Genomic DNA, 27,101 nt, shown 5'->3' with positions numbered 1-27,101 from the left:
TGTCCAAATTGAGTACTGCCTGTCATTTTCCCTCCAAAATGTCATGTGACTCGTTACAGGAGTGCTGTCAGAGAGAGAGAGGTCAGAGAGATTGAAGAGGTGGGGGGTCAGCCTGTTAGTGCTCAGACCATACGCCGTACTCTACATCAAATTGGTGTGCATGGCTGTCACCCCAGGAGGAAGCCTCTTCTGAAGACGGTACACAAGAAAGCCCTCAAACAGTTTGCTGAGACATGTCAACAAAGCACATGGATTACTGGAACATGCCCTATGGTCTGATGAGACAAAGATTTAATTTGTTTGGATAATTTGTTTGGTTCCAATGGTCCCAAGCATGTGTGGTGGCGACCAGGTGAGGAATACAAAGATAAGTGTGTCATGCCTAGAATCAAGCATGGTGGTGGGAATGACCCCTTCACCTCTTCAATCTCTGCAGCAATGCTGACACCACTCCTGTAATGAGCCACATGACATTTTGGAGGGAAAATGACAAGCAGTACTCAATTTTGACATATAGGGATGTGTACATAGTTCCCATGCGGTGTACTCACCTTTGTTGCCAGTGGTTTAGTTTTAATGGCTATATTTTGAGTTATTTTAAGGCGAAAATAAATGAACTCTATTATATAAGCTGCACACAGACTACTTTTCATTGTGTCAAAGTGTCATTTTGTCTGTTGTCCCATGAAAAGATTTGCTTAAATATCTGCAGAAATGCGAGGGGTTTACTCACTTTTGTGATACACTGTATACATACATACATGCATATACATACACATACATGTATATATAAAAAAAAAAAAAATAGAGCGATCCTGCGCTACTTCGCGCTTCAAACTTTGCGCCCTCAGTCCATCGCGGATTTTTTTCAATAAAAAAAACAAAAAAGAACTTTGCAATTTTTCACTTACCACAGCAGGTTCAGGTCCCTATTAAACGCAAAACACGAGGGATCACTGTATATCATAATTTGCTTCTGTTGTCACTGTCCCCAATTATTCGGCATATATTACACTTTGATAATGTTATACTGCTCTTGCTTCTACCGTCATTTCCGTACTGTCAGGCTTATTGGATTTTAAGGCACACCTTCATTGAATGCCCTATTTTAAAACTGTTTTCATATATAGGGCGCATCGCCTTGTAGGCAGTGTAGAAGTAGTAGTGGTTGGGGTTGCGGTATGCATCCACGAGATAGAGCTGCGCTAAAGGGAATGTCATGCCACGATTAACTAATAATGATCCATATCCAGTATAAAGCGCATCGGATTATAAGGGGCACTATCGGCTTTTGAGAAAATTGAAGGCGTTTAGGTGCGCCTTATAGTGCGGAAAATATAGTACATCATGCTGCTCCTTCTCAAGAATTGATTATTAAATGGTGATGACATTGCCTTTCATGAACTTCAAAACTACCTTCATTTCTAATAAGCCCCTTTTCAAGAAGTACCTCTTGCTGATGCGATAATCTGCCGTGGCTTGTTTCTCTCCTGTTGCCACCACCGATCTTCTCAACTTAACAGCAAGGAAAAGAAAAAATATTAATAACCACATCTGGGTTAGATATTATGCACTCATCCACAAGCGACAGAAAATTCCACGAGGCGTCAGAAAAAGAAAATCATTTTTCCCCTAAATCTGCCACATCTCTTACAAGTCAATTTATGTTAATTAATGCCTGGGAATTTCGCCGCAAGCCACAAGTGCAAGTGCAGATGCCAGAAGGTCCCAGATGTTCCGGAGCCGTTTAGCGATCAATTGGAACGGCCGTATTAGACTGAAAGTGGTGTCACGCTCTCTCAAGGACGTAATTTGTCACTTTATAAAAACACATGATGTAACGTGAGAGCTTATTTCGTAATGCAATAGCTCGGCGTGTTTCAATAAAGCTCGCCTAAATGATGGAAACTCTCGGTGAGCCGTGCCAAAACCTACAGCACTCATAGGAAAGAGACTGTGGTAGCCCACCGACGACTTCTGTGAAAGCACATTCAGTGCTGTGACAATTTACATTTAAACTAGGGCTGTCAAACGATTAAAATTTTTAATCGAGTTAATCACAGCTTAAAAATTAATTAATCGCAATTCAAACCATCTCTAAAATATGCCATATTTTTCTGTAAATTATTGTTGGAATGGAAAGATAAGACACAAGACGGACATAAACGTTCAACATAAGTATTACATAAGTACTGTATTTGTTTATTATAACAATAAATCCACAAGATGGCATTAACATTGTCAACATTCTTTCTGTTAAAGGGATCCACAGATAGAAAGACTTGTAGTTCTTAAAAGATAAATTTGAGTACAAGTTATAGTAATTTTATATTAAAACTAGGGCTGTCAAACGATTAAAATTTTTAATCGAGTTAATTACAGCTGAAAAATGAATTAATCTTAATTAATCGCAATTCAAACCATCAATAAAATATGCCATATTTTTCTGTAAATTATTGTTGGAATGGAAAGATAAGACAAAAGACGGATTCAACATACGGTACATAAGTACTGTATTTGTTTATTATAACATTAAATCAACAAGATGGCATTAACATTATTAACATTCTGTTAAAGGGATCCAAGGATAGAAAGACTTGTAGTTCTTAAAAGATAAATGTTAGTACAAGTTATAGAAATGTTATTTTAAAACCCCTCTTAATGTTTTCGTTTTAATAAAATTTGTAAAATTTTCAATCAAAAAATAATCTAGTAGCTTGCCATTGTTGATGTCAATAATTACACAATGCATGGTGCTGACACCCATAAAAACAGTCGCACCCAAGCGCCAGCAGAGGGTGACAAAACACCAAAAAACAGAAGTAACAAGTGGACATTACACTGTGCTGTCATTTTAATCTCGTTGAGCGGGGTATGTGCGTTAAATGCGTCAAATATTTTAACGTGATTAATTAAAAAAAAAAATTACCGCCCATTAACGCGATAATTTTGACAGCCCTAATTAAACACCTCTTAATGTTTTGGTTTTAATAAACTTTGTAAAATTGTCAATCAAAAAATAAGCTAATAGCTCGCCATTGTTGACATCGCCGAGCGGGACGTCACCTGCCGTTCTTCCACAGTGTCTTTAACTGCATAAGGTAGTGATTGAAATACACCACAAGGTGTCAATAGCGAGTTTTAAATTGATAAGAAATCTAGCCATGGCAAAGTCTGAGTAGGTTTTATGTGTATGTTGCATAGCTATTTTGATTGGGAATGGCAGTTCTCTCTGCATTGAGTGCTTTTCTTTTTGTAAAAGTTATTTTTTTGAGAGATAGGAATATTATTTTTGTTGTGCTATCACTAAATGATACTGTAGTGACCTAACTGCTCCACCCGAATGCATGATGGGAAGTTGGGCAACCATGACTGTCAGTGGTGGCTGCAAATGGTATCCAGTATGTTCTGCGTTGGGTTCAATTAAGCGTGTTAAAGAAGAGATCGTTTCCTGTCATTCTTCCCCACGTCGTTCGCCACAATAATTATATTTGTTATGAAAGAGTTGCCAAAGCTTAAGCCAATAAAAGGCGCGGCATTTCTCTGCTTTTTCGCTGTCATTGTGATAAAACGGCATCACTGTAAATTGTTATGAGGCAACCAATGAACGGGTCATTCCGTGCATGCGTTAATTGCCTCAAATATTTTAACGTGATTAATTCAACAAAATAATTACTGCCCGTTAACGCGACAAATTCACCGATATAGATAACAGTAGACCGAGGAACTTAAAAGCGTACACTTACTCCAGTGCGCGCCAGGTCCTTGATGTGTTCGGATTCACGGTCGGTGACAAAGTCGTGGTAGAGAACCACGTAAGGATGCAGACTCAGCACTTCACGTCTGGCGGGTAGCAGCGTCAGCGAGGGATTCCCGTTGGTGAAGTAGTCGCATGACAGTTGGGTACTTTTTATCCTGGAGAACAGGAGGCTCTACAGGATAGAAATTTAGTTACATTGTTACCAAAGCCTTTGGCTGCCGCCCAACTCCCTACGCACCCGACCCCTTTCGCCCCTCCCACAGGTGGTGAGCCCATGGGAAGGGGAACCCACGTTGCCTTTTCGGGCTGTGCCCGGCCGGGCCCCATGGGGACAGGCCCGGCCACCAGACGCTTGCCTTCGAGCCCCACCTCCAGGCCTGGCTCCAGAGGGGGGCCCTGGTAACCTGCGCCCGGGCAAGGGAAACTGGAGTTCATTTATATTACTCATCATAAGGGGTCTTTTTGAGCCATACTTTGTCTGGCCCCTCACCTAGGTTCTGTTTGCCATGGGTGACCCTACGAGGAGCTTAAAGCCCCAGAAAACATAGCTCCTAGGATCATTGAGACACGCAAACCCCTCCACAACGATAAGGTGATGACTCACGGAGGGGGACAGTGCCTCTGGATTGGCAGACCGGGGTGGTGGTCCCCCTTTTTAAGAAGGGGAACTGGAGGGTGTGTTCCAATTATAGAGGGATCAAACTCCTCAGCCTCCCTGGTAAAGTCTATTCAGGGGTGCTGGAGAGGAGAGTCCGTCGGGAAGTCGAATCTCAGATTCAGGAGGAGCAGTGTGGTTTTCGTCCAGGCCGTGGAACAGTTGACCAGTTCTACACCCCAGGGTCCTCGAGGGTGCATGGGAGTTCGCCCAACCAGTCTACATGTGTTTTGTGGATCTGGAGAAGGCGTTCGACCGTGTGCCTCGGGGAGTCCTGTGGGGGGTGCTCCGGGAGTACGGAGTACCGAGCCCCTTGGTAAGGGCTGTTCGTTCCCTGTACGACCGGTGTCAGAGTTTGGTCCGCATTGCTGGCAGTAAGTCAAATTCGTTCCCAGTGAGGGTTGGACTCCGCCAAGGCTGCCCTTTGTCACCGATTCTGTTCATAATTTTTATGGACAGAATTTCTAGGTGCAGCCGAGCGTTGAGGGGTTCCGGTTTGGTGACCTGAGCATTGAATCTCTGCTTTATGCAGATGATGTAGTGCTGTTGGCTTCATCAAGCCGTGACCTCCAACTCGCACTGGAGCGGTTCGCAGCTGAGTGTGAAGCGGTTGGGATGAAGATCAGCACCTCCAAATCCGAGACCATGGTCCTCAGTCGGAAAAGGGTGGAGTGCCCTCTCCGGGTCGGGGATGAGATCCTGCCCCAAGGGGAGGAGTTCAAGAATCTTGGGGTCTTGTTCACGAGTGATAGTATGTATATATATATATACTGTACATATACACACACATATATATATATATATATATATATATATATATATATATATATATACAGTGGGGAGAACAAGTATTTGATACCAAATACTTGTTCTCCCCACTCCCCACTGTATATATACACACACTAGTATATATAAATACTACTATATTGTATATAAGTGTGCCATCGAGAGTGATGGACGTCCAATCCATTTAAATTTGGACAAGCTGGCAGCAAATGATCGTTGACAGGCCTCCTCGTCAAAATGGATGGATTGGACTTCTATCACAGTCAGTGGCCAACAATAAATTAAGGGAATCAAGTGTTTTTTTTGGGGGGGGGGGGGTCAAACCCCTTACACTACTGAAATGCAAAGAAAACTGTTTTAGCACAGTTATTTCTATAACACATACAAAAACTGACTTTTCATTCAAAATATTTTTTTCAATGATTTGCAAAATAAATCTTAACAAAAACAGCAATAACCTCAACCTCCATCTCCTAATTTTTTATTTTCCCTCATTTCCTCACACACTAAATGCCAAATCTCTCAATTTTAACTACTTAATAACATAAGATGTCTATCAAAGTTGAAGTTAATGTAAACATTTACTTTTTTAAAATAAACATTCAGAAAAATAAGTACAAATGACTTATATTATGCAGAGCAATATATTTTGAAGATCGAGCAAACATTTACTTTTTTTTCATCATAAGGAAATGAATAAGTAGCCTAACATAAATCAACAAGTATAAGTTCAAAGTGCACATTGACAGCTAAGATGTTCTGAACCTCCCCATCAAAGTAAATAAAACTAAATATGATAAATAAGCCTCTTCAACTATTTCGGTTGCTCTCAAAGATTTGATCCATTTTATGTTGCATTGCCCTTTTTTGTCGCATCAATTCAACAACCTTTTTTTTTTTTTTTTTTTTTTTTTTTTGCTGTTCCAGAAAACATGCACATTTGAACCAATCAGAGATAACTATCTCCATAAGCGGATTTTAAGGGGGGGGGGGGGAGGAGCTGGTGGCCGAAAAGTGTTATTGCATGAAATTGACTTTCCTATATATATAAAAGTTGTAAAGCAATAAAACTGCAACAAAAATGAATGAAATATACAAAAAAATAGTTTTATAATGGGTCAAAATTACTTTTCGAACAGATCATGTGACTAGCACCTTAGACGGTCATTTGCTTTGTATAAAAAAAAAAAAACTAGAGGCGGGCAATTTTAATTTTCAAATGATTTTTTTCTTTGATTGAAAATACTTTTTTTTTTTTTTTTTTAAATTGAAGCAACCATTTTTGGGATTGAATGATTTAGACACAAATGTCCTACTCATAAATGGCCCAAACACAAAAAGCTTCAATCAAAGAAAACTTTTTCAATGAAAAATTAAGTGTTCAAATGCAAATTTTTCAATGTCAAATATTTTTTCGCATTCAAAAATGTTTTCTATGATTTTTATTTTTTTTATTTTTTTTATTTAAGTGATTTTTCTTTTCGAAAATTTATATATTTTTGAAGCAACTTATTTTTTGATTGAATCATCAAGACAAAAACGTCCTACCCAAAATGTGGCCCAAACACCTATCAACATTACTTCAATCAAAAAAGTTGCTTCAATCAAAAAAAAAAAATCCAATCAAGGAAAAATAGCTTTCACACGCATTTTTTTGAGTTTCAAACTTATTTTTGCATTCAAACACTTTTTTTTTTTTTTTTTTTGACTGAAACGACTTTTTTTTAAATTGAAAAATATACCTGTATATTTTGATTGATGCAACTTTTTTTTTTTTCATTGAATAATAAAGACACAAATCTACCTCCATATGGCTCCGTCCAGTGGATGCAATTTTTGACTTGGGTAACTACATTGGCACGACACCGGCGGGCGTACTATATTCAATGGATGACGATCTTAGCGAAAAGTATTGCCTAAGCATCTTGATTTAGAATTCCCCTCAAGAATGATGGGAAACAAAAAACGCTCATTGTCAACTTATTATTATAAATATTCTTGTAAGTTAACTTTATTGCTGACACTGCGTTTCGGGTTTATCAACATGTTGTGCCCCCCCTGCCCCAAAAGTCAAACTCCGCCTATGACTATCTCTGCTGATCACATGTCAGGATGTCAGCCAGTTGAACTGATAAAAAGAGTCCAGGTGTTTTGCTTTGCTGCGTGTATTCGCACATTGACATGACTCATCATCGTTTGACTCAGATAACTGCAGCAGTTGGGGAAACCTCCATGCCCTCCGTGAAAAAAAAAAAAAATATTGGTGGAAACTGATTACGCTACACAAGCACTTTATTATGCTTGCTGTTAACACTTGTGTGTAAATCTGATGTTGGTAGATTGTTTTCTTCTTGGAGATGAAATGCATGTGTGGCAGCTTAGTATTTTTTTTTTTTACATAGCATTTTGACAGTTGCGGTCATATTTTCGAAATCAAAGCACCGTGAACCGAAACAACATTCCAGCCCTGAATCTTATACCGGAACTGCGTTCTGGCCCTGAATCTTATACCGGAACTGCGTTCCTGACCGTTCTGGCCCACTTTCACTCCTGTTTTTAAGTTAAAGGAAGGTCAAGTATACTCAGACCTGAGATGCTGCCATTTGGCACAATTGCTCATAAGCTTCCCTGGTCTTCAAATGTTTGCTAGCAGGTCTGCCCAGCGTTACTGGCACCGATGCCACCAGCAGCTTCTCATATTTCTCCACGTTCTGCAACACTCTTCCATTCATTGGGTCTGAAACATTGATGTATGAATGAGTAGGTGGGACTGCATTAAAACATTCATCCCATTAATTTGAGGCTTGGAAATTATTATTATGAATGCACCCCACCAAGCGCCCTCAGCCCGGAAAAAAATATGCCCGCCCACTTGAAGCAATGTCATTTTTCCTTTGTTCAAACAGGCACAAAAATTGAAACGTTCAACATATTTAATTTAAAAATATTATTAAAACAGTAAATTAAAGCCGACATTTTGCCATATTTGCTGTTTTGAATGTTTAGTAGCACCGCTGCGCACGCCCAATGTGACGTGTACGAGTGCTGACTTTAACGGCGCGGTCTCGCGCCGCAGGAGCCTTTGATATGCATGCCGAGGAAGCCCCCCTCAACCCCCTGCAATCGGATTCTTCCACTTTGGAGGCAGGATTTAGAATTTTTCGTCTTCGCCGACACCATATGTACGCGAGGCGAGTCCGCTACTCAGTCATTGCGTCTTTGTGTCGCAAAGTCGCCATGCAAACTGCCCCTCAGACTTTTATCGCGTCATTCAACCAATATAGCAACACATAGTAACGCACGCCTCTCCAACCTCAGTACTGGTAACGGTGTTGCCAAGATTACTCACTACTGAAAAAAATAACGCCGTTAGTAACGCCGTTATATTCTGACGCCGTTATTAACAACACTGGTCATTTGACATTTCTTTATAGACAAAAAAAAAAGCCGGGATTTCCAGTTCTGATAATGGAGAAATTAAGGAGAGTGATAGCACTTACGAGTGCAGCCATTTTGTGACATTAGCTATACCCACCAACACAAGGAACCATTCAATTACCCATAGTTCAAGTATATGTTGGTGTACTATGTAACAGATAGTACAGAATGATTCATATTTCTGAGCAAGGCTGGAAAGGTTACCGTAATGCAGCAGTTCCTGTGACACACTGAGAGCATGAGAGATGTTACCAGTCTGTAAAAGGAAACTCACTTAGTGATATCATCTTTAGGGCAGTGTTTGTGTGTATTACCTTAAAGTGAGAAAAGGCCAGGTGGTCCAACGCATCCGCTAGTGTGGCTTCATCCTCAGGGTTGCATCGGACACTGGCAGCCCGAAAAAGCTTCACGGACTCCTGCAGCCACGGGACTGAGTGGTAATAGTCCTCCTGATCGTAGGCCACCTGCCTCAAAGAATGGCTGTTGTAATCATAAGGAAACTTGATCTTTGGTAAAAATGCGAGTACATAGGAAGAAAACGTTAAGGTCTGTCGATAATGTTCTTTCCAGCCAAATATCATCATGAGCGTTGGCTGACATTGGAATGTGTTGTGGTGCGTGGGCCTCGTGATTCCTACGAGAAGAACTTTTCTTCCGCCGCATACTTTTGGAAACAAGAGCATTTTGAATTTTTCATCCAATCATGACTTGCACGTGCATGAAATTCTTAGGCTTGCTCACATGGTCCAATAAAATGCAGTTTTTTTCTAAGAATACATACTCCGTAAGAGAAGGTTTTAAATTGGCTGCCATTAACGTTGCCATGCCAATCAGTTAAAGCAATCATTTGCTGCCAGCCAAGGGCATAGGTTTGGTCTCAACATTGGTAGAGATGATATAACAGCATAACCTGCATGAACACTTTTTGCCGGGGACCGGACATTAAAAAGACCAAAAAGATTATTGAACGGGAGTCAGGGCCACATTTCTCACGAATATGATCCTAATTAATTGATAGGTGAAATGATCAAATCAAAATAAATCTGTATTGACTCATACTCAAGCCCGTTGACGGGGGGGTGGGGGGGGGGGGCATGCTGTCCCGGGCCTCAGGACCATAAGGGGCCCTGAATGACCCTTAATTTATTTCACTTTACATTCACATATTTCTTTTTAATTTAAATTATTGTTTGATTTAATATTCTGTTCTACTCGATAGAGTGGGGCAAATAAGTATTTAGTCAACCACTAATTGTGCAAGTTCTCCCACTTGAAACTATTAGAGAGGCCTGTCATTGTCAACATGGGTAAACCTCAACCATGACAAACAGAATGTGGAAAAAAAAAACAGAAAATCACATTGTTTGATTTTTAAAGAATTTATTTGCAAATCATGGTGGAAAATAAGTATTTGGTCTATACAAAAAGTTCATCTCAATACTTTGTTATGTACCCTTTGTTGGCAATAATGAAGGCCAAACGTTTTCTGTAACTCTTCACAAGCTTTTCACACACCGTTGCTGGTATTTTGGCCCATTCCTCCATGCAGATCTCCTCTAGAGCAGTGATGTTTCGGGGCTGTCGTTGGGCAACACGGACTTTCAACTCCCTCCTCACCCCGTGGCGTCAAAATGATAACATGAACGGGGCGCAAAAACCCCAGGACCACACGGGGGGACCTAGTGAATGACCTACAGAGAGCTGGGACCACAGTAACAAAGGCTACTATCAGTAACACAACGCGCAACCAGGGACTCCAATCCTGCACTGCCAGATGTGTATCCCTGCTGAAGAAACTACACGTCCAGGCCCATCTGCGTTTCACTAGAGAGCATTTGGATGATCCAAAAGAGGACTGGGAGAATGTGTTATGGTCAGATGAAACAAAAAAAGAACTTTTTGCTAGAAACACAGGTTCGCGTGTTTGGAGGAGAAAGAATACTGAATTGCATCCGAAGAACACCATACCCACTGTGAAGCATGGGGGTGGAAACATAATGCTTTGGGGCTGTTTTTCTGCACAGGGACCAGGACGACTGATCTGTGTAAAGGAAAGAATGAATGGGGCCATGTATCGAGAGATTTTGAGTGAAAATCTCCTTCCATCAGCAAGGGCATTGAAGATGAGACGTGGCTTGGTCTTTCAGCATGACAATGATCCCAAACACACAGCCAGGGCAACAAAGGAGTTGCTTCGTGAGAAGTTTTTCAAGGTCCTGGAGTGGCCTAGCCAGTCTCCAGATCTCAAAAATCTGCGGAGGGAGTTAAAAGTCCGTGTTGGCCAACGACAGCCCCAAAGCATCACTGCTCTCGAGGAGATCTGCATATAGGAATGGGGCAAAATACCAGCAACAGTGTGTGAAAAGCTTGTGAAGAGTTACAGAAAATGTTTGGCCTCCGTTATTGCCAACAAGGGGTACATAACAAAGTATTGAGATGGACTTTTGGTATTGACCAAATACTTATTTTCCACCATGATTTGCAAATAAATTCTTTAAAAATCAAACAATTGGATTTTCTGGGGGGGGGTTTCCACATTGTCTCTCATGGTTGAGGTTTAACCATGTTGACAAGTACAGGCCTTGCTAATATTTTCAAGTGGGAGAACTTGCACAATTAGTGGGTGACAAAATACTTATTTGCCGCACTGTATTTACTTAGAAACCTAAACATACAGTATTAAATGTTTCACATATATATTTTTTCCTTTTTTTGCACAGTGCAAAAAAAAAAAAAAATTCTAAAAAATGAACTCTAGACTAGTTTAGATAGCATACCTTCCCTACTGAAAAGCAATCATCTCCAGAGAGAGGCGTAGCCACGGCAGGTGTGTAGACGTCCATTAGCTGGTTGTCGCCGGTGGCTCTCTGGAAGCGACCAGCAGCCAGGCTGGCCACGTTGAGCGCGTAGACGTCCTGCAGCCTCAACAGGCCTCGGGCCGCCCCGCGCACATCCTCCGATTTGGGCAAGTCGTTTTGTTCTTGCTCGTAACTCCACCTGAGGGCTGACCGGCGCATTGGAAGGCGCCATGTTGGAGGAGGTAGAGCAGGAAGCTGATACATCATCCCGTCATGACAACTTTGTGTGTCCTTATGTGTATCCAGCGGTATGAAAAAGTATCTGAACCTTTTGGAATTTCTCATATTTCAGTATGAAATCACCATCAAATGTGATCTTTGTCAAAATCACACAGATGAAAAAACAGTGTCAGCTTTAACTAAAACCACCCAAACATTTATAGGTTTTCGTATCTTAACGAGGATAATATGCAAACAATGACAGAAGGGGGAAAATAAGTAAGTGAACCATCACATTTAATATTTTGTGCCCCCCCCCCCCCCCCCCCTTTGGCAGCAATAACTTCAATCAGATGCTTCCTGTAGCTGCAGATCAGTCTGGCACATTGATTAGGACTATTCTTGGCCCATTCTTCTCAACAAAGCTGCTGTAGTTCAGTCAGACTCCTGGGATATCTGGCATGAATCGCTGTCTTTAAGTCATGCCACAGCATCTCAGTGGGGTTCATGTCTGGACTTTGACTTGGCCACTCCAGAACGTGTATTTTGTTCTTCTGAAACCATTCTGAAGTTGATTTACTTCTGTGTTTTGGATCATTGTCTTGTTGCAGCATCCATCCTCTTTTGAGCTTCAACTTTCTGACAGACGGCCTCAGGTTGTCATGCAAAACATCCTGATAAATTTTCGTATTCATTTTTTCATTCGTGAATGCAAGTTGTCCAGGCCCTGAGGCAGCAAACAGCCCAAAGCCATGATGCTCCCTCCACCATGCTTCACGGTGGGGATGAGGTGTTGATGTTGGTGAGCTGTTCCATTTTTCCTCCATGCATGACATTGTGTGTTGCTCCCAAACAATTCCACTTTGGTTTCATCAGTCCACAAAATATTTTGCCAAAACTTCTGTGGAGTGTCCAGTGTCCTTTTTGCGAACATTAATCGAACAACAATGTTGTTTTCAATTGCTCTATAAGTCCCCTTAGGCAGAGGGTTCACTTAGTTATTTTTCCCCCTTCTGTCATTGTTTGCATGCTATCCTCATTAAAATATGAAAACCTATACATATTTGGGTAGTTTTACTAAGAGCAGACCCTGCATTTTTATCAGTGTGATAATGACAATGACCAGATCACATTGGATGGTGATTTTATGGAGAAATGTGAGGAATTCCAAAAGGTTCAGATACTTTTTTCATACCACTGTAACTTTTTTCTGAAAGTGCATGAAAACACTTGATGATTTTATGAAGTAAAACAAAAGTTTGCATGTTAAAAGCAAAAAAAAAAAAAAAAAACTATTGCACGTCCTGTGATGTGAGTATTGTGCATGCGCACATTGCGATTGCGATGTTCAAACGATATATTGTGCAGGCCTAATCATGACATCATCATTTAAAGCTTTTTGATTAATGTTTATCAGCAGTTTTATTTGTTCAGATTGAAATGGCTACAGGCTATTATTACAGATATAAAAAGGTGTGGTATAACTAATTAGAGACTTGCTATGTGGGTGACTTCAGTTATCCCAAAATTTTGTGTCACAGCTTTTTGGGTACCTGGTAGAGGTTAGATTTTGTGCCTGAACCCGCACCCGACCCGACATTCGGGTCAGGTCAGGTCGGGCCGCCATGCCGGACTAATAAATTATTTTTTAAAAAAAAAATTAAAAAAAATGGAGAGCAGGCTCTCTGTATTGCGCTTTTGCTTGTGCGTGTGCACGAACGCCGTGGCGCCGGCCGCTTTTTCTTCTTGTCCTCCCGCTGTACCGTTTGCGCACGGCCGAGGCGCCGCCCTCATTTTCATTTTCTCCCTCTCTTCACCGAGTGTACACAACTCATCCTCTTGGTACTTTTCCAATATGGAGCAGAAAGAAGCTAAAAACAAACTGAAGACGGGGGAATGGAAGAGGCAAGAATGCACCGGTAAGAGTGAGGTGTGGAAAGAATTTCATTTGATCGTGGAAGATGCAACAAATAACTGTGTCGGCTTCGTCGAATGTAACAAGTGCGGCACATTGCTCTCGTACGACAGCAAAAAGACTGGCACTTCGACGCTGAGCAGGCATCTTAAAAGCTGTGCGGGCAAAAAAGAAACTGCTCAAACATCTTTATTATCCTTTGTAAAGAGCAAGACATGAGGCGGGGGCCGCAAGTTGCCGACTGCAGTCAAGGCCAGCCCACAGTTTAAAGCTTTTATTTCATTTTTATTTTTTATTTTGGTATTGTTGTCGTTACAATAAAGAATGTTATTTCAAAGCATTTGTAGTTTTATTTTATTTTTTTTTTGCTGCTGTTCCCTCTCCTTGTCAGAGAGGCGCGTCCATGTGAGAACAATATCCCACACACTCAGAAATATGTTTAACAAACTTTCCCAGCGTTATTTCGTTGTGTGAATGCTTTGATAATTTTCAAAAAAATATGTAGATTATTTAAACATTAAGAAAACTTAAAGAAAGAAAAAGAAAGCGTTTTTTTCTGCCAACTCGAAGAAATGAAAATAAATTGCTGCTGCTGCGTTTTTTCCACGTCACTCCAAAAAAAAAAAAAAAAAAAAAAAATCGGGTTTTTCGGGCTCGGGCCTGCAAATCTAGTTAAGTGATCGAGCTCGGGCCGGGTCGGGCCTCAATACCAGCGGGCCGTGTTGGGTCTGGCTGGATTTTTGTTTCCGTCATGCAACTGACTGAGCAAGATTGACGCTGGCAAGCATAAGCGGATTTTCGGGGGGGGGGGGGGGGGGGGGGCGCAGGGGGGCCAGCCCCCCCCCCCCATGGCTGAAAAGTGTCTTTGCATGTAATTGACTTTCCTATACAATATATGATTTTAAAATTAAGAATTTTCCGGTAAAATATTGTCTATAAAAGTTGTAAAGCAATAAAACAAAACAAAACAAACAAACAGAAAAAATAAAAACAAAACAAAACAAAAAAAGAATGAAAGGAACGAAAAAAGATATTTTTATAATGGGTCAAAATTATTTTTTGAACAGATTATGTGACTAGCACCTTAGACGGACATTTGTATGCTTAGCCAAAACCACCCAAGGACCGAAAAGGCAACGCTATACGTATTTTTTTTTTTTTAAACCTAACGTTCAAAAGCGACAACACCTACTGAGCAGAGTTTCAATTAGCCCCACTAAAGACACTAATTGTACAACAGAGCCACCACCGGTGTCTTGCCAATGTAGTTACCCCCGTCAAAAATTGTGTCCCCTGGCCGCGGGAGCACACACACACACATTAGGTATGAGGGTTGTTGACTTAAACAATTAATTGAAGCCAGAAAAGACCCACAGTTATATATTTTGGACATTGACGTTTACTGAACTGGAAAAACTCCATACAGGACTTGAATTGCAGTAAGAACGGTTATAGGTCATCCTACGAGTAAAACAGTGAAACATTGCCTTTTTTAACGTTAAGTACGTATGTTATGGTAGACAACAGAAAAAAACAGTGAAACATTGCCTTTTTTAACGTTAAGTACGTATGTTATGGTATACAACAGAAAAAAAAAGGGGTTTTTTGGATGGATGTGCCATGTTTTAAAACCTTGTAGATAACTACATCATCAAAACACGGAAATCAAGCAAATCAGTGCAGTGTAGTGGCTCCACCCAGACTGAGGTAACTACATTGGCACGGCACTGGTGGGCGTACCATATTCAGTGTATGAAGATCTTGGCGAAAAGTATAGTCTAAGCAGCCTGATTTTAGAATTCCCCTCACGAATGATGGGAAACAAAACATGCTAATTTTCAACTTACTATTATAAATATACTGGTAAGTTAATTTTATTGCCGACACTGCGTTATGGGGTCATCAACATATTGTGCCCCGCCTGCCCCAAAAGTCAAACTCCGCCTATGCTGGCAAGCCCATGTCTGCACCACCAACTCTCGCAATCAGTTTTCCTGGACAGTCCAGAACAAATGGCGGGACGCCCTCTCCCAACACAAGGAACACCGGAGAACGCCCGAAATCCAACTGACAACACGACTGATAAGACTCCAAGAGCTCCTTTGATGCTGAGGTGGCAAAATCGACAACCCTCGTTGCCCTGACAACAGTAACTCCCAAATCCTCTTGTCCAATCCACAAACAGACAATAATGCTTAGCAATGCCCAAACACACCCTTCTTCTGCCCACAGCCCGCCCCACGAGAGCCTTCAAAAAGACAATTTTTAACTAATCGTTGTCATTTTTCTCGGGAAACTTTTGTTGACTTGTGATATGGTGACCCTGAATCCTCGCCTGGGTCCCTCTGTACTGTATGATCGCTGTCGACCTGAATAAATTGTCAACTTGTGCTTCGAAGCCTTTTTCCAGCTTTCAAAGGTGAGTCAGTACAAGGGGTTAAGACTAAGGTGAACGCGTGAAGTTTGGCCTTTTGGCCGGGTTGTTAGAGTTTAGCCGGCCTGGGTTGCTGGAGCTGCGCCAGCATGGGTCCGGCGGTTCGGCTGATGTGACTCCGAAGGTCTGGCTAAAAGGTCAGATTCCTTCACCAGTCAAGAGTAGAACACTTAATGTACACCTTATGCCTTATATTTTCATTCCACAATAAATCATAATATTTGTAGACGTTAAAATGCTTACATTACTGTTATTTGTCTGTGCACAATAGCTCATTGGTAACATTAAATAAAATACAATAAACCAAAGTATACAGTAGGCAAGTATTTCTGATCATTTTATACGGGCTGGATTACAACACTATACTGAATATGTTTTTAAATGATGGCCTTTAGTTTTTGTGTGCCAGTTTTTAGTGCACCCATCTGGCCACCCCTGTGAAAAATTTCCAGAGTTGCCACTGGTGTGCTTGTGTGTGTGCATGTGTGTGTGTGTGTGTGAGCGCAACCTTGAGTGTTGTCCGCTGCCTGTTGGCTATCTACGACGTTGAACCAGTCTGCATGTAGGCGCTTGATGAGCGTGAATGCCAGCAGCGGGTTAGCCATGCCATTGGACGGCCCTCTGTACAGCTCACTGTGGAGGCGCCAAACTTTGCTGTAAAACCTGCGTGTGCCAGTTGGTCAGTGTGAGTGCACATTATCTTTTCCAACAAACTTAAAGGAAATCTTGCGTGGAATTCCAAATCTTCCCATTCTTTCACACATAAGAGCAAAAAAGTTAAACAATTTATGACATTTTACAAATGAATGTATTTCTGTGTATTCTTTTGGATGTAGACAAACGTTGTGTACAGTGACTGTATTATTATGAAATTTAATGAATTACCAAGCACCTGAACGATCAGTATTTGTGTTTAATAACTTACCCTATTTTATGATTAAAAATTAAAAACAAACAATATTACATATTTAAAGTGCTCAGGACAAAAAAAATTGTTTATTTCATATTACACGTGGTATTTTATGCTCCTGAATGAAATGGACCGCTTGGATGTGTGCGGAAGCGATCGAAATACAGTGGGGCAGAAAAGTATTTAGTCAGCCACCAATTGTGCAAGTTTCCTACTTGAAAAGATTAGAGAGGCCTGTAATTGTCAACGTGGGTAAACCTCAACCATGAGAGACAGAATGTGGGGGGAAAAAAAAGAAAACACATTGTTTGATTTTTAAAGAATTTATTTCCAAATTAGAGTGGAAAATAAATATTTGGTCACCGACAAACATGCAATATTTCTGCCTGTCAAAGAGGTCTAACTTCGTCTAACGAGGTCTAACGAGACTCCACTCGTTACCTGCATTAATGACACCTGTTTTAACTCGTTATCGGTATAAAATACACCTGTTCCACAATCTCAGTCAGTCACACTCCAAACTCCACTATGGCCAAGACCAAAGAGCTATCGAAGGACACCAGAGACAAAATTGTAGACCTGCACCAGGCTGGGAAGACTGAATCTGCAATAGGTAAAACGCTTGGTGTAAAGAAATCAACTGTGGGAGCAATTATTAGAAAATGGAAGACATACAAGACCACTGGTAATCTCCCTCGATCTGGGGCTCCATGCAAGATCTCACCCTGTGGCGTCAAAATGTTAACAAGAACGGTGAGCAAAAATCCCAAAACCACATGAGGGTACCTAGTGAATGACCTACAGAGAGCTGGGACCACAGTAACAAAGGCTACTATCAGTAACACAATGCGCCGCCAGGGACTCAAATCCTGCACCGCTAGACGTGTCCCTCTGCTGAAGAAAGTACACGTCCAGGCCCGTCTGCGGTTCGCTAGAGAGCATTCGGATGATCCAAAAGAGGACTGGGAGAATTTGTTATGGTCAGATGAAACCAAAATAGAACTTTTTGGTAGAAACACAGGTTTTAGTGTTTGGAGGAGGAAGAATACTGAATTGCATCTGAAGAACACCATACCCACTGTGAAGCATGGGGGTGGAAACATCCTGCTTTGCGGCTGTTTTTCTGCAAAAGGACCAGGACGAATGATCTGTGTAAAGGAAAGAATGAATGGGGCCATATATCGAGAGATTTTGAGTGAAAATCTCCTTCCATCAGCAAGGGCATTTAAGATGAGACGTGGCTGGGTCTGTCAGCATGACTATGATCCCAAACACACAGCCAGGGCAACAAAGGAGTGGCTTCGTAAGAAGCATTTCAAGGTTCTGGAGTGGCCTAGCCAGTCTCCAGGTCTCAACCCCATAGAAAATCTGCGGAGGGAGTTGAAAGTCCGTGTTGCCCAACGACAGCCCCAAAACATCACTGCTCTAGAGGAGATCTGCATGGAGGAATGGGTCAAAATACCAGCAACATTGTGTGAAAAGCTTGTGAAGAGTTACAGAAAACGTTTGGCCTCCGTTATTGCCAACAAAGGGTACATAACAAAGTATTGAGATGAACTTTTGGTATTGCCCAAATACTTATTTTCCACCATGATTTGCAAATCAATTCTTAAAATTTTTTTTTTTTTTAAATGTGATTTTCTGTTTTTTTTTTTTTCCACAATTTGTCTTTCATGGTTGAGGTTTACCCATGTTGACAATTACAGGCCTCTCTAATATTTTCAAGTGGGAGAACTTGCACAATTAGTGGTTGACTAAATACCTATTTGCCCCATTATATTTATCCAATTTTTTGAATCCCGGGATATGAAAATCAGTGACTTCCGGCCGGAGTCTGGATTGAGGAAGAAGGCGAATGTGATGACAGCAGACTAATCATCTTCACAAAGCAGTCATTACTATTGTATGCAAAAGGACTGCGGATTTTGCGGATTCTTTTATTTTTTGGGGTCACACCAATGTGCTGCAGGCTTTTGTTGCTACACCAGGATGAGGGGTGGGAGGCTTTTTGGATTTCCAAAAGATCCTGTTCACCGCGATGAATGGGGAAAACAAGTCCGACAATCTAGAGACCATTGGACGGATGACGAAGTGAGTAAGCTAGGTGTTTTATGTTATGTCAAATACTGAGATCATGGCAAACGTTTTAATGAGGAGGTGGCTTGCATTTTGTGGGTGACAGTGGTCCCTGTCTACTGAGAAGGCCACTCGGCCAACGACCAGCGGCTTATCGCACACCGTGGTCACCGGCCGATAAAGGCCTGCCCGCCTATAGACCGCTACCTTCGGCTTGGGCCCAGGGAGCCCTCCTCTTTCGTCATCGGGACTCGATTTTGGCATGACTTCCACCCCCCTTCGGCCCTTTTCACGTGCCCGCCTCGAGAGCGCTATACACGGCTTGGGCTTGGGCAGCCACACGTTCCGACGTTGTTTGTCCTCCGAGAATGCGCCATTTTCAGCGTTCATTCCCCTCTGCGTCCCCGGTGACGAGAACTGCCTGCCTGCTGCGGCCGCAGCAGGACAATAAGCCGAACCCACTGGGGACTGGCCGATTGGTGAAGACAATCAAACCTGCCACCGTGTGTGACACGAGTCGGTAGAGTTTTGTGTGATTTTTCGTTTTCGAAAGGAGAGGAAAAGACTTGGAAGAGCCGCTCGGTTCAGGTTAGGATGTCGCCTAACTCTCATGCGTCCTGTTTTGTTTCTTGTTGTATGCTCTTTCCTCCATCTCCAAAGCCGGGGCAAGGAAATGACAAAAGCCGGTCTAACTCCGGTGGCATAAAATACCGTTCGGAAGGTTTAAGAAGTTGGCAGTTTTGACCATTATGCAGTATTTTAGCCCTGTTGCACTGAATAAATGCATTTTTAATATCTTATATTCCATTTAGCACAAGACTGTTATTTGTCATGACCATACAATTTATTTAGCAATTAGGGAAAAATAGTTAGATAAAAAGAATATCCTGTGGAAATATTGGAGTGGAGCGAAAAAAACAATGATGATATTTTGCTGCTCTCTGTCGCGTTTTCCTTGTTCTGAATCTTCCTCCTCCATTGGGCTGAATTCTAAATCAGCTGAAATTGTTACTCTGCCGACGTCATCACCCAGCTGCACGCCACAGTGCGATAATGATAGGAGTAGCTAAACGACAGATTGAAAGACTCATTAGTCGTCATCTGCGCTATGCCAAATTGTTGTAGAGTTGAATTGTCTGAAGACATGATTTTAATTCACACAATAATGCTATTTAAGATTTTTTTTTTTATCGTGTCACAGGCACTTTAAATTTCACGTCAATTCTTCCTACATATGACTATTAGTGAGAGGAGGCTAACAATGATTGCATTACATATCTCTACAATATGCATTAGATCAAAGGCAATTTGGCTGTCAATTTACTCAGATATACAAGATGAGTGGGAAGATTGATAATTATAGAAAAAAAATTCAAACAAGTTTATTACATTATATAATAAACTAGATTGTTTGACTTGACAATTAAAAGAAAACCTTTTTAGAATCATGTGCGTTGACGACTAAGCCTGTCGCAATATGCAATAATTCCATTTATCGCACGATAAATGCAAATGAAGGCGGTAATTTTTCCGCTGCGATTTATCGCCTCGCGTGCACGTGCGGATTCCTTGTTACCAACCGCGCAAAATGCATCTTTGTTTCAGGTCCGGCAAAAACTAGCGCCGGAGCCAATCGTTCCTATTGTTCAATGTATACCGGCCGCGTCAGTGCTCCGGAGTGACTGCGGACCATCTCCAACTCCGATGCGCCGGTGTTGTTGACGTGTGGGCGCTCCCGTCAGGAGTGACATTTCACGCGGGGCGGCTATTTTCGGCACAACGCCGGATATTCATAACGAAGTCTGCCAAAACATTGTTACCGACTTGGCTGCTATGAACAACTTCGCTTTGACAACGAACAGCTGAATGAAATTAAGAGCGCTGTGCTTCAAACTCGTCCTGTTTATGAAAGTCGATTGTCATATGCTGGTGTTGTGTAGTAATGAGCAGACGTGACTTCAGCGGCGTTTGCTAACTTTTTTAATGCGCGCACACACTAGATATCATGAAATAGCTAACTAGATGTGTACGTCCCATGCCATTGGCTACGTGAGCCCAGAGTGATTATGGGACACGTAGTCCATATACTCCATCGATGAATTCTAAACTGTCATGACTGAATGGAAGTTAAGAAGGCCAAATCAATCCATACCAGTTACTATAGATAATGTTGCAAATATTGTTAATTTTTGACACAGATGACACAGATGGATTCGGACCACAAATAGGATGTCTTGCTCATGTAGTAAACCTAGCTGCTAAGAGAGATAAAATATAATTGTTATTTTTTTTTCAGAGCATTAAATGTATTGAGTCGGATCGAAAATCGTGTCCTCCTTGCCGGTGGGGTGGACGTCCCCTGGTCACCGGCGCTTGGTGTGGCGCCTGCTCGGGGTGCGGGGTGGGTGCTCGGTGGTGGGGGGGGGGGGGGCGGTCGCGGAGGCGCCGTGGGTGGTCTGGGGCGGGGATTGATCGGGGCCCTGACGCCTCTTCTGCCCTGCGGCCGGTGGTTCTGGTGGACGGGGCCACGCCCGCGGGAGCCTGCCTCTTAACTCACGCACTTCTCACTTCGGCACTGTAAATATTTTTCACCTTGGCACTTACATGCTCATACATTTCAACGGGGAGAGTTGGGACGGGGCTTTACAGTCCCGGCCCGGCTCCCCCCTGTTTTTAATGCACCACACACCAAGGTTGTGGGATGGTTGGGACCTGTTGGGGGTGGGGGTACCTCACGGCTGCCTCCTCACCACAGGCCCCGCCATCTCTGCACCTTTTTTAAATGCACCACACATCATACTCCACAGGAGAGCTCTGGCAAAGGGCGGTGGGACGGGCGGCTGGGCAGAAGCTCCATGCTGCGGTCCCACTGCCCCAAGCCAAGCTCTCCTATTTTAATGCATACATTGCACTACCCTCCCCTCACACCCCCATCACGGTGCTGGGTGATGGCTGCCAGTCGGGAACCTGGCAGCCACAGTAATAGGGTGGTAGGTGGGTCCCACACTTTTTTTATATGGCGTGGCTCCTGGGGTGTGGCCTCCCCTCTGCCTCGGCTGCCGGCCGCGGGAGTAGGTTGGGGGGTCGGGTCCCCGATCTTGCATCGCCCCGTGGCAGTTCCTGGGCGTTCTCCTGCCTCCGCCTTCCCCTCTCTTCTCTGGCTGGGCATCCGCCCTGCGCTCCGTCGCGGGTCGCTGGCTGGGCGCCGGTGTATCAGCGGGGTGTCGCCTGCACCGGCGGGGGACCCTGCCTTGCCTGGGGCTTGGTGGGCCACTGGGGGTCCCGTGGCGTGCCGTGCTGGTTGGGGGGCTGTGGCTCGTGGCCCGGGTGGGCGGGCGGGAGTGGGTGTAGGCGTAGGGTTGGTGGTGCGTCCCCTCCTGCCATCCCTGAAGGCCGGTTGATGGGTGCGCGGGTGGCCCGGGGGACCACCCTGGGTCCCGGGGGGGGGACGATGGCTCCTTTGCTGGGCTGCGGGAGGAGGGATGGGCTGCGCATGGCCCCCCGCCCCCGCGCCCGCCCTCCCTCCCTCCCCGGGCTGGCTGGGTGGGGGCTGTGGCCCTGGGTTGGCGTCCGCGCGGCTTCTCCGCCCGTCTGCGTGGCTGTCGCGCGCCCGGTGGGGCCTGCGTGCTGCTGGATGTGGTAGGGCATTCTCGGGTCGGGGGTCCCGGTGCCGGGATTGGCGATGCGGCGGCGTAGGGTTGGTCGCCAACGGGCTTACTCGTAAGAGATTCACACGATTACTGGGTTCTAGATCACAGAACTGATTTGTGCACACTCTACCCCTTTCAATCACTTAGCTTATAGGCTTATAGACACCCCCACCCCCATTCTCCTCTTTCACTGGCCAATAGGCCCCCACATGGTGTAAACCGGAAATACATCTCGCTGACGATAGCACCAGCATATTAGTAACTAGTTTAGATGTTCAATGTATATCTAGTTGTTGTTTGTGTATGTGTTTCTTTTCCTTCTTCTCTTGTATTTCTTTTCTTCTGTCCCCCCATAATCCCTTCCTGTTCGCTGCTTTGTCATAATAAAAAGGTATTTTGAATGATCACAATGGGAGTATGTCAGACTCTCAATGTGAAACATTAAAACTGTTCAGAATCTGGGCACTTAGACTTCCATTCTCTGTGTCAAACAGCTGAACAGGACAGGTTTAAAAAAAAAAAAAAAAAAAAAAAAAAAAAAAAGAAAATCGTGTCCTCCGTATCAAAAATCATACCAAACCGTGACTTAACTGTATCGTTGCATCCCTATGGAACACCATTGCAGAAGCTATGACGGGCAAAGTTTTCATTTGCCTAAATCAGAATGTCCAAAGTCCGGCCCGGGGGCCAAATGCGGCCCGTGGTCAAATTTCATCCGGCCCCCAGCCTCTGTCATAAAATCAATGACATCTGGCCCGCACACAGACTTAATAAATTGGTCAGCAGTACTGCCACCAGCATATGAAGTAGCTTACACACTAAATGCTGCTCCTCATTGACCCACTAAAAGGCAGCAGCACTCTAAGCAACATTACCCCGTGTGACCCTTTACTCCTGATTTTCTAAAATGGCGACAATCAACAAAAAAAGTTGACAGCGACGGCTGACGCTTTAAGGATATGTGAAAACTGGACTATTTCTTCACTAAAATACTCAACAACCGTGTCTGCCTCATTTGCAAAGAGACAGTCGCTGTTTTTAAAGATTTCAATGTGGGGCAATATTACCAAACAAGACACGCTGACCTGTACAACAAGATTACAGGCAGCGAGAAATTGAAGCAACTTGAAGCTTGTTTAATTTCAAAGCAGCAGTATTTCACAAGAGCCCGAGAGTCGAAAGAGAACGCCACAAGGCTAGTTGCGAGACTGTTGAAATTATTACCGTATTGGCCCAAATATAAGACGGCCCTGATTATAAGACGACCCCCTCTTTTTCAAGACTCAAGTTTGAATAAAAACTTTTTGAACACCAAATTATTTTTTATACAGAAAATAATTACAGTACATCTGAAACAAAGAATTATAACAATATATTTGAGAGAAAAAGCATGTTATTTTGCCTCATTCAAATCTTAATATCTGAACATTTAAATATGTAAACTAAAGTGCAATCACATTCGTAAATGAATGGCTTCTGGTTTTTGAAATGTAAATAAACCAATCTATTGTGATAAAACAACAAAATTGCAATAACTGCATTAACCATCAAAGTGAAGTCTTACTGTAACTGTAGTCTTAAAACTAATCTGATCGAAAAACACTGCAATAAAATAATGCAATGTTGTTAAACTTGAGAGTAGCTGAGATCTGTCATGACAGAACATCGCTTCAATGATATCTGGCGCCATCTAGCGTCGTGAATGGGTATAACGTCTAGGCCGCGAATATAAGACGACCCCCACTTTTTCAGTCTTATTTCAATGCAAAAAAACACCATCTTATATTAGGGCCAATACGGTAATTAAAAAAGATAATAAGGCAAATGTGACACACAGAATGGCTTGCTAAAATTTGCTTAAATATATTGTTCTATGTAGAGGTTGTCAGCCAAGGTCGGCCCCCCACATTTTTACCACACCAAATCTGGCCCCCTTTGCAAAAAGTTTGGACACCCCTGGCCTAAATGCTTAAGTTATAAAATGCAATTTTATTTTATTTTCTTGAAAAACACATTTTATTTATTCTGTGTTTCTTTGTGGTATCAATATTGTTGTCTTTTACTTAAGAGGCATGGTCTATTGTTTTTAGTTGTGATTTCTTAAAAAGTATTTTTGAATTTAAGAGTAAATATTTATCGCGTTTAAATGGGTGTACTTGATTTATTAATATATACTGTATTCTCACTGTGTTATTGTAAATTAGTTTTTAAAAAATTGGGGGGGGGGGGCCGCAATGATATCGCATATCGCAATAATTTATGAGATAAATTATCGCACACTAAAATTTGTTATTGCGACAGGCCTATTGACGACCATGTTTCTGTGCCTTTGACGGTGCTGGACGTCCTATCCATTTTGATTGAGAGATTTGGCGGCGAATGATCGCTTGGATTGATTGGACGTCTATCGCTGTCATTGGTAGCAGATAAGTTAACTTTTGACAAGTTTCCTGCTCACCGCCTGACGTCCTGCAGCCTCTTCCACTCTTTGTGGATGTACGTCCTCAAGTGTCCCATGAGCTTCTTCTCCACGGTGATGGCCTGCTGGACATCCATCAGCGATGTGAACATTTCGCACGCGCACGTCGGGGCCAGCGTGCACAAACACGCGCAAGTCAGGAGCACGCACGCCATCGGCTTCATCTCCAGTGAGTTCATATGCAGGCAGACAACACTTTCACATGCACCACGGTGGAGTTCGTGCTGCTCGAGTTTCGCTCCCACCTCCTCGGGATGTCCCAACTCGGGTGGAAGATCTTCATCCTCCACTTGAAAGTCGTCATCATGCATTGGGAGAAAACGGTGCCAAAAATAAGTCTCTGAATAATTGTCACTTGTCCTAAAAAATAGAACAAAAGCAGATGTTGTGGAATTGTTCTCAAGGTTTAAAGCCAGACACATTTTAATGATAACGTGTGCAGTTTGTGTTGTAACTTATTGAACCAGGCTGACACCTTCTGGCCATTGATGCAATGCGGATAAATGAAAGTAGTGGACACTTCACGTGACACAAACTCAAAAAAATGAAACATATTATTTATGCAAAAACCTTATTTCAAGTGGTGTCACAAGACTGCTTTATGTAAGTGTACACTGCTGGCCAGAAGTATTGGCTGCCCTGCAATTGTGTCAGATAATGCTTGATTTCTCCCAGAAAATGATTGCAATTACAAATGCTTTGGTAGTAATATCCTCATTTATTTTGCTTGCAATGAAAAAACACAAAAGAGAATGGGGAAAAAAAATAATCATTATCATTTGACACAAAACTCCAAAAATTGGCCGGACAAAATTATTGGCACTCTTTGAAAAATCATGTGATGGTTCTCTAATTTGTGTAATTAACAGTACCTATTACTTACCTGTGGCACATAAAAGTTGGTGGCAATAACTAAATCACTCGTGCAGCCAGTTAAGATGGATTAAAGTTGTCTCAACCTGTATCCTGCACTCAAAAAAATGGGGTGTTGAACTGACATAAAAAAATAATGGAAAGAATTTGCACCTGATAATATTGCTTCCCTTCAGCATTTAGCAATTGTGTTCTTTTAACATAAAGCATACATGTTGAGCCAACATAATATCGCGTTGACGGGCGGTAATTAATTTTTTTAATTAATCAAGTTAAAATATTTAACGCATGCACGGTACGGCCCGTTCACATATTGCCGCAATCAGCCTACAATGGCAATGTTCTAAGTATATATAGGGCTGAGAGGCAGTGACAAGTGAGTGGAGTGGATACAGGCATTAATTTGGACCGTGCTCTTAACTGCGTAAAGCTTTGCCAACTCTTCCACAACACTCATAACTATTGAGGCGGGAAGCGTGGGGAAGAATGGCAGGAGTTTGATCTTTTTCTTAGCACCCTGCATTGTTCACAACACAGAGAAGATATATTATTTGCGGCCGCCACACACAGTAATGGTTACCCACTTTCCATCATGCATTTGGGCAGAACAGTTTTGTCACTACATTATCATTTACTGAAAGTTCAACACATACACTAGATGGCAATATTTGGTCACAATATACAAACTCACATTTATCCTTTTAGAATCTATCCGTGGATCCCTTTCACAGAAAGAATGTTAATAATGTTAATGCGATCTTGTGGATTTATTGTTATAATAAACAAATACAGGACTTATGTACAGTATGTTGAATGTATATATCCGTCTTGTCTTATCTTTCCATTCCAACAATAATTTACAGAAAAATATGGCATATTTTAGAGATGGTTTGAATTGCGATTAATTACGATGAATTAATTTCTAAGCTGTGATTAACGCGATTAAAAATTTTAATTGTTTGACAGCCCGAATTTTAACGTAAATGGCCGTCAATGGCATCAATTTATATATGCCTCAATGGAATCCAGTACATTGGCATCAATAGTACCGACATTTATAATAGTCAATGGCGTGGACGTACATACTGTACAGTTGTGGTCAAAAGTT

General features: G+C 42.4%; 1 protein-coding gene across 1 annotated transcript in view; it reads right to left on the bottom strand.

Moving 5' to 3' along the window:
* LOC130917702 (prolyl 4-hydroxylase subunit alpha-3-like) overlaps positions 1–25,431 on the bottom strand; it is a 29,391-nt gene extending 3,960 nt beyond the window's left edge. The window contains exons 1-8 of the mRNA XM_057839347.1: positions 25,100–25,431; positions 16,514–16,668; positions 11,417–11,643; positions 8,954–9,103; positions 8,844–8,895; positions 7,790–7,938; positions 3,747–3,932; positions 1,451–1,515 (exon numbers count right to left, since the gene is read on the bottom strand). Of these exons, the coding sequence (XP_057695330.1) occupies positions 1,451–1,515; positions 3,747–3,932; positions 7,790–7,938; positions 8,844–8,895; positions 8,954–9,103; positions 11,417–11,643; positions 16,514–16,668; positions 25,100–25,431 (1,316 nt within the window). The remainder of the gene's footprint in view (positions 1–1,450; positions 1,516–3,746; positions 3,933–7,789; positions 7,939–8,843; positions 8,896–8,953; positions 9,104–11,416; positions 11,644–16,513; positions 16,669–25,099) is intronic.
* Positions 25,432–27,101: the final 1,670 nt, after the last annotated feature.

Source organism: Corythoichthys intestinalis, chromosome 6 (assembly GCF_030265065.1).
Source record: "Corythoichthys intestinalis isolate RoL2023-P3 chromosome 6, ASM3026506v1, whole genome shotgun sequence".
NCBI classification, from domain to species: Eukaryota; Metazoa; Chordata; class Actinopteri; order Syngnathiformes; family Syngnathidae; genus Corythoichthys; species Corythoichthys intestinalis.
This window is presented reverse-complemented; position numbering and strand designations above follow the sequence as displayed.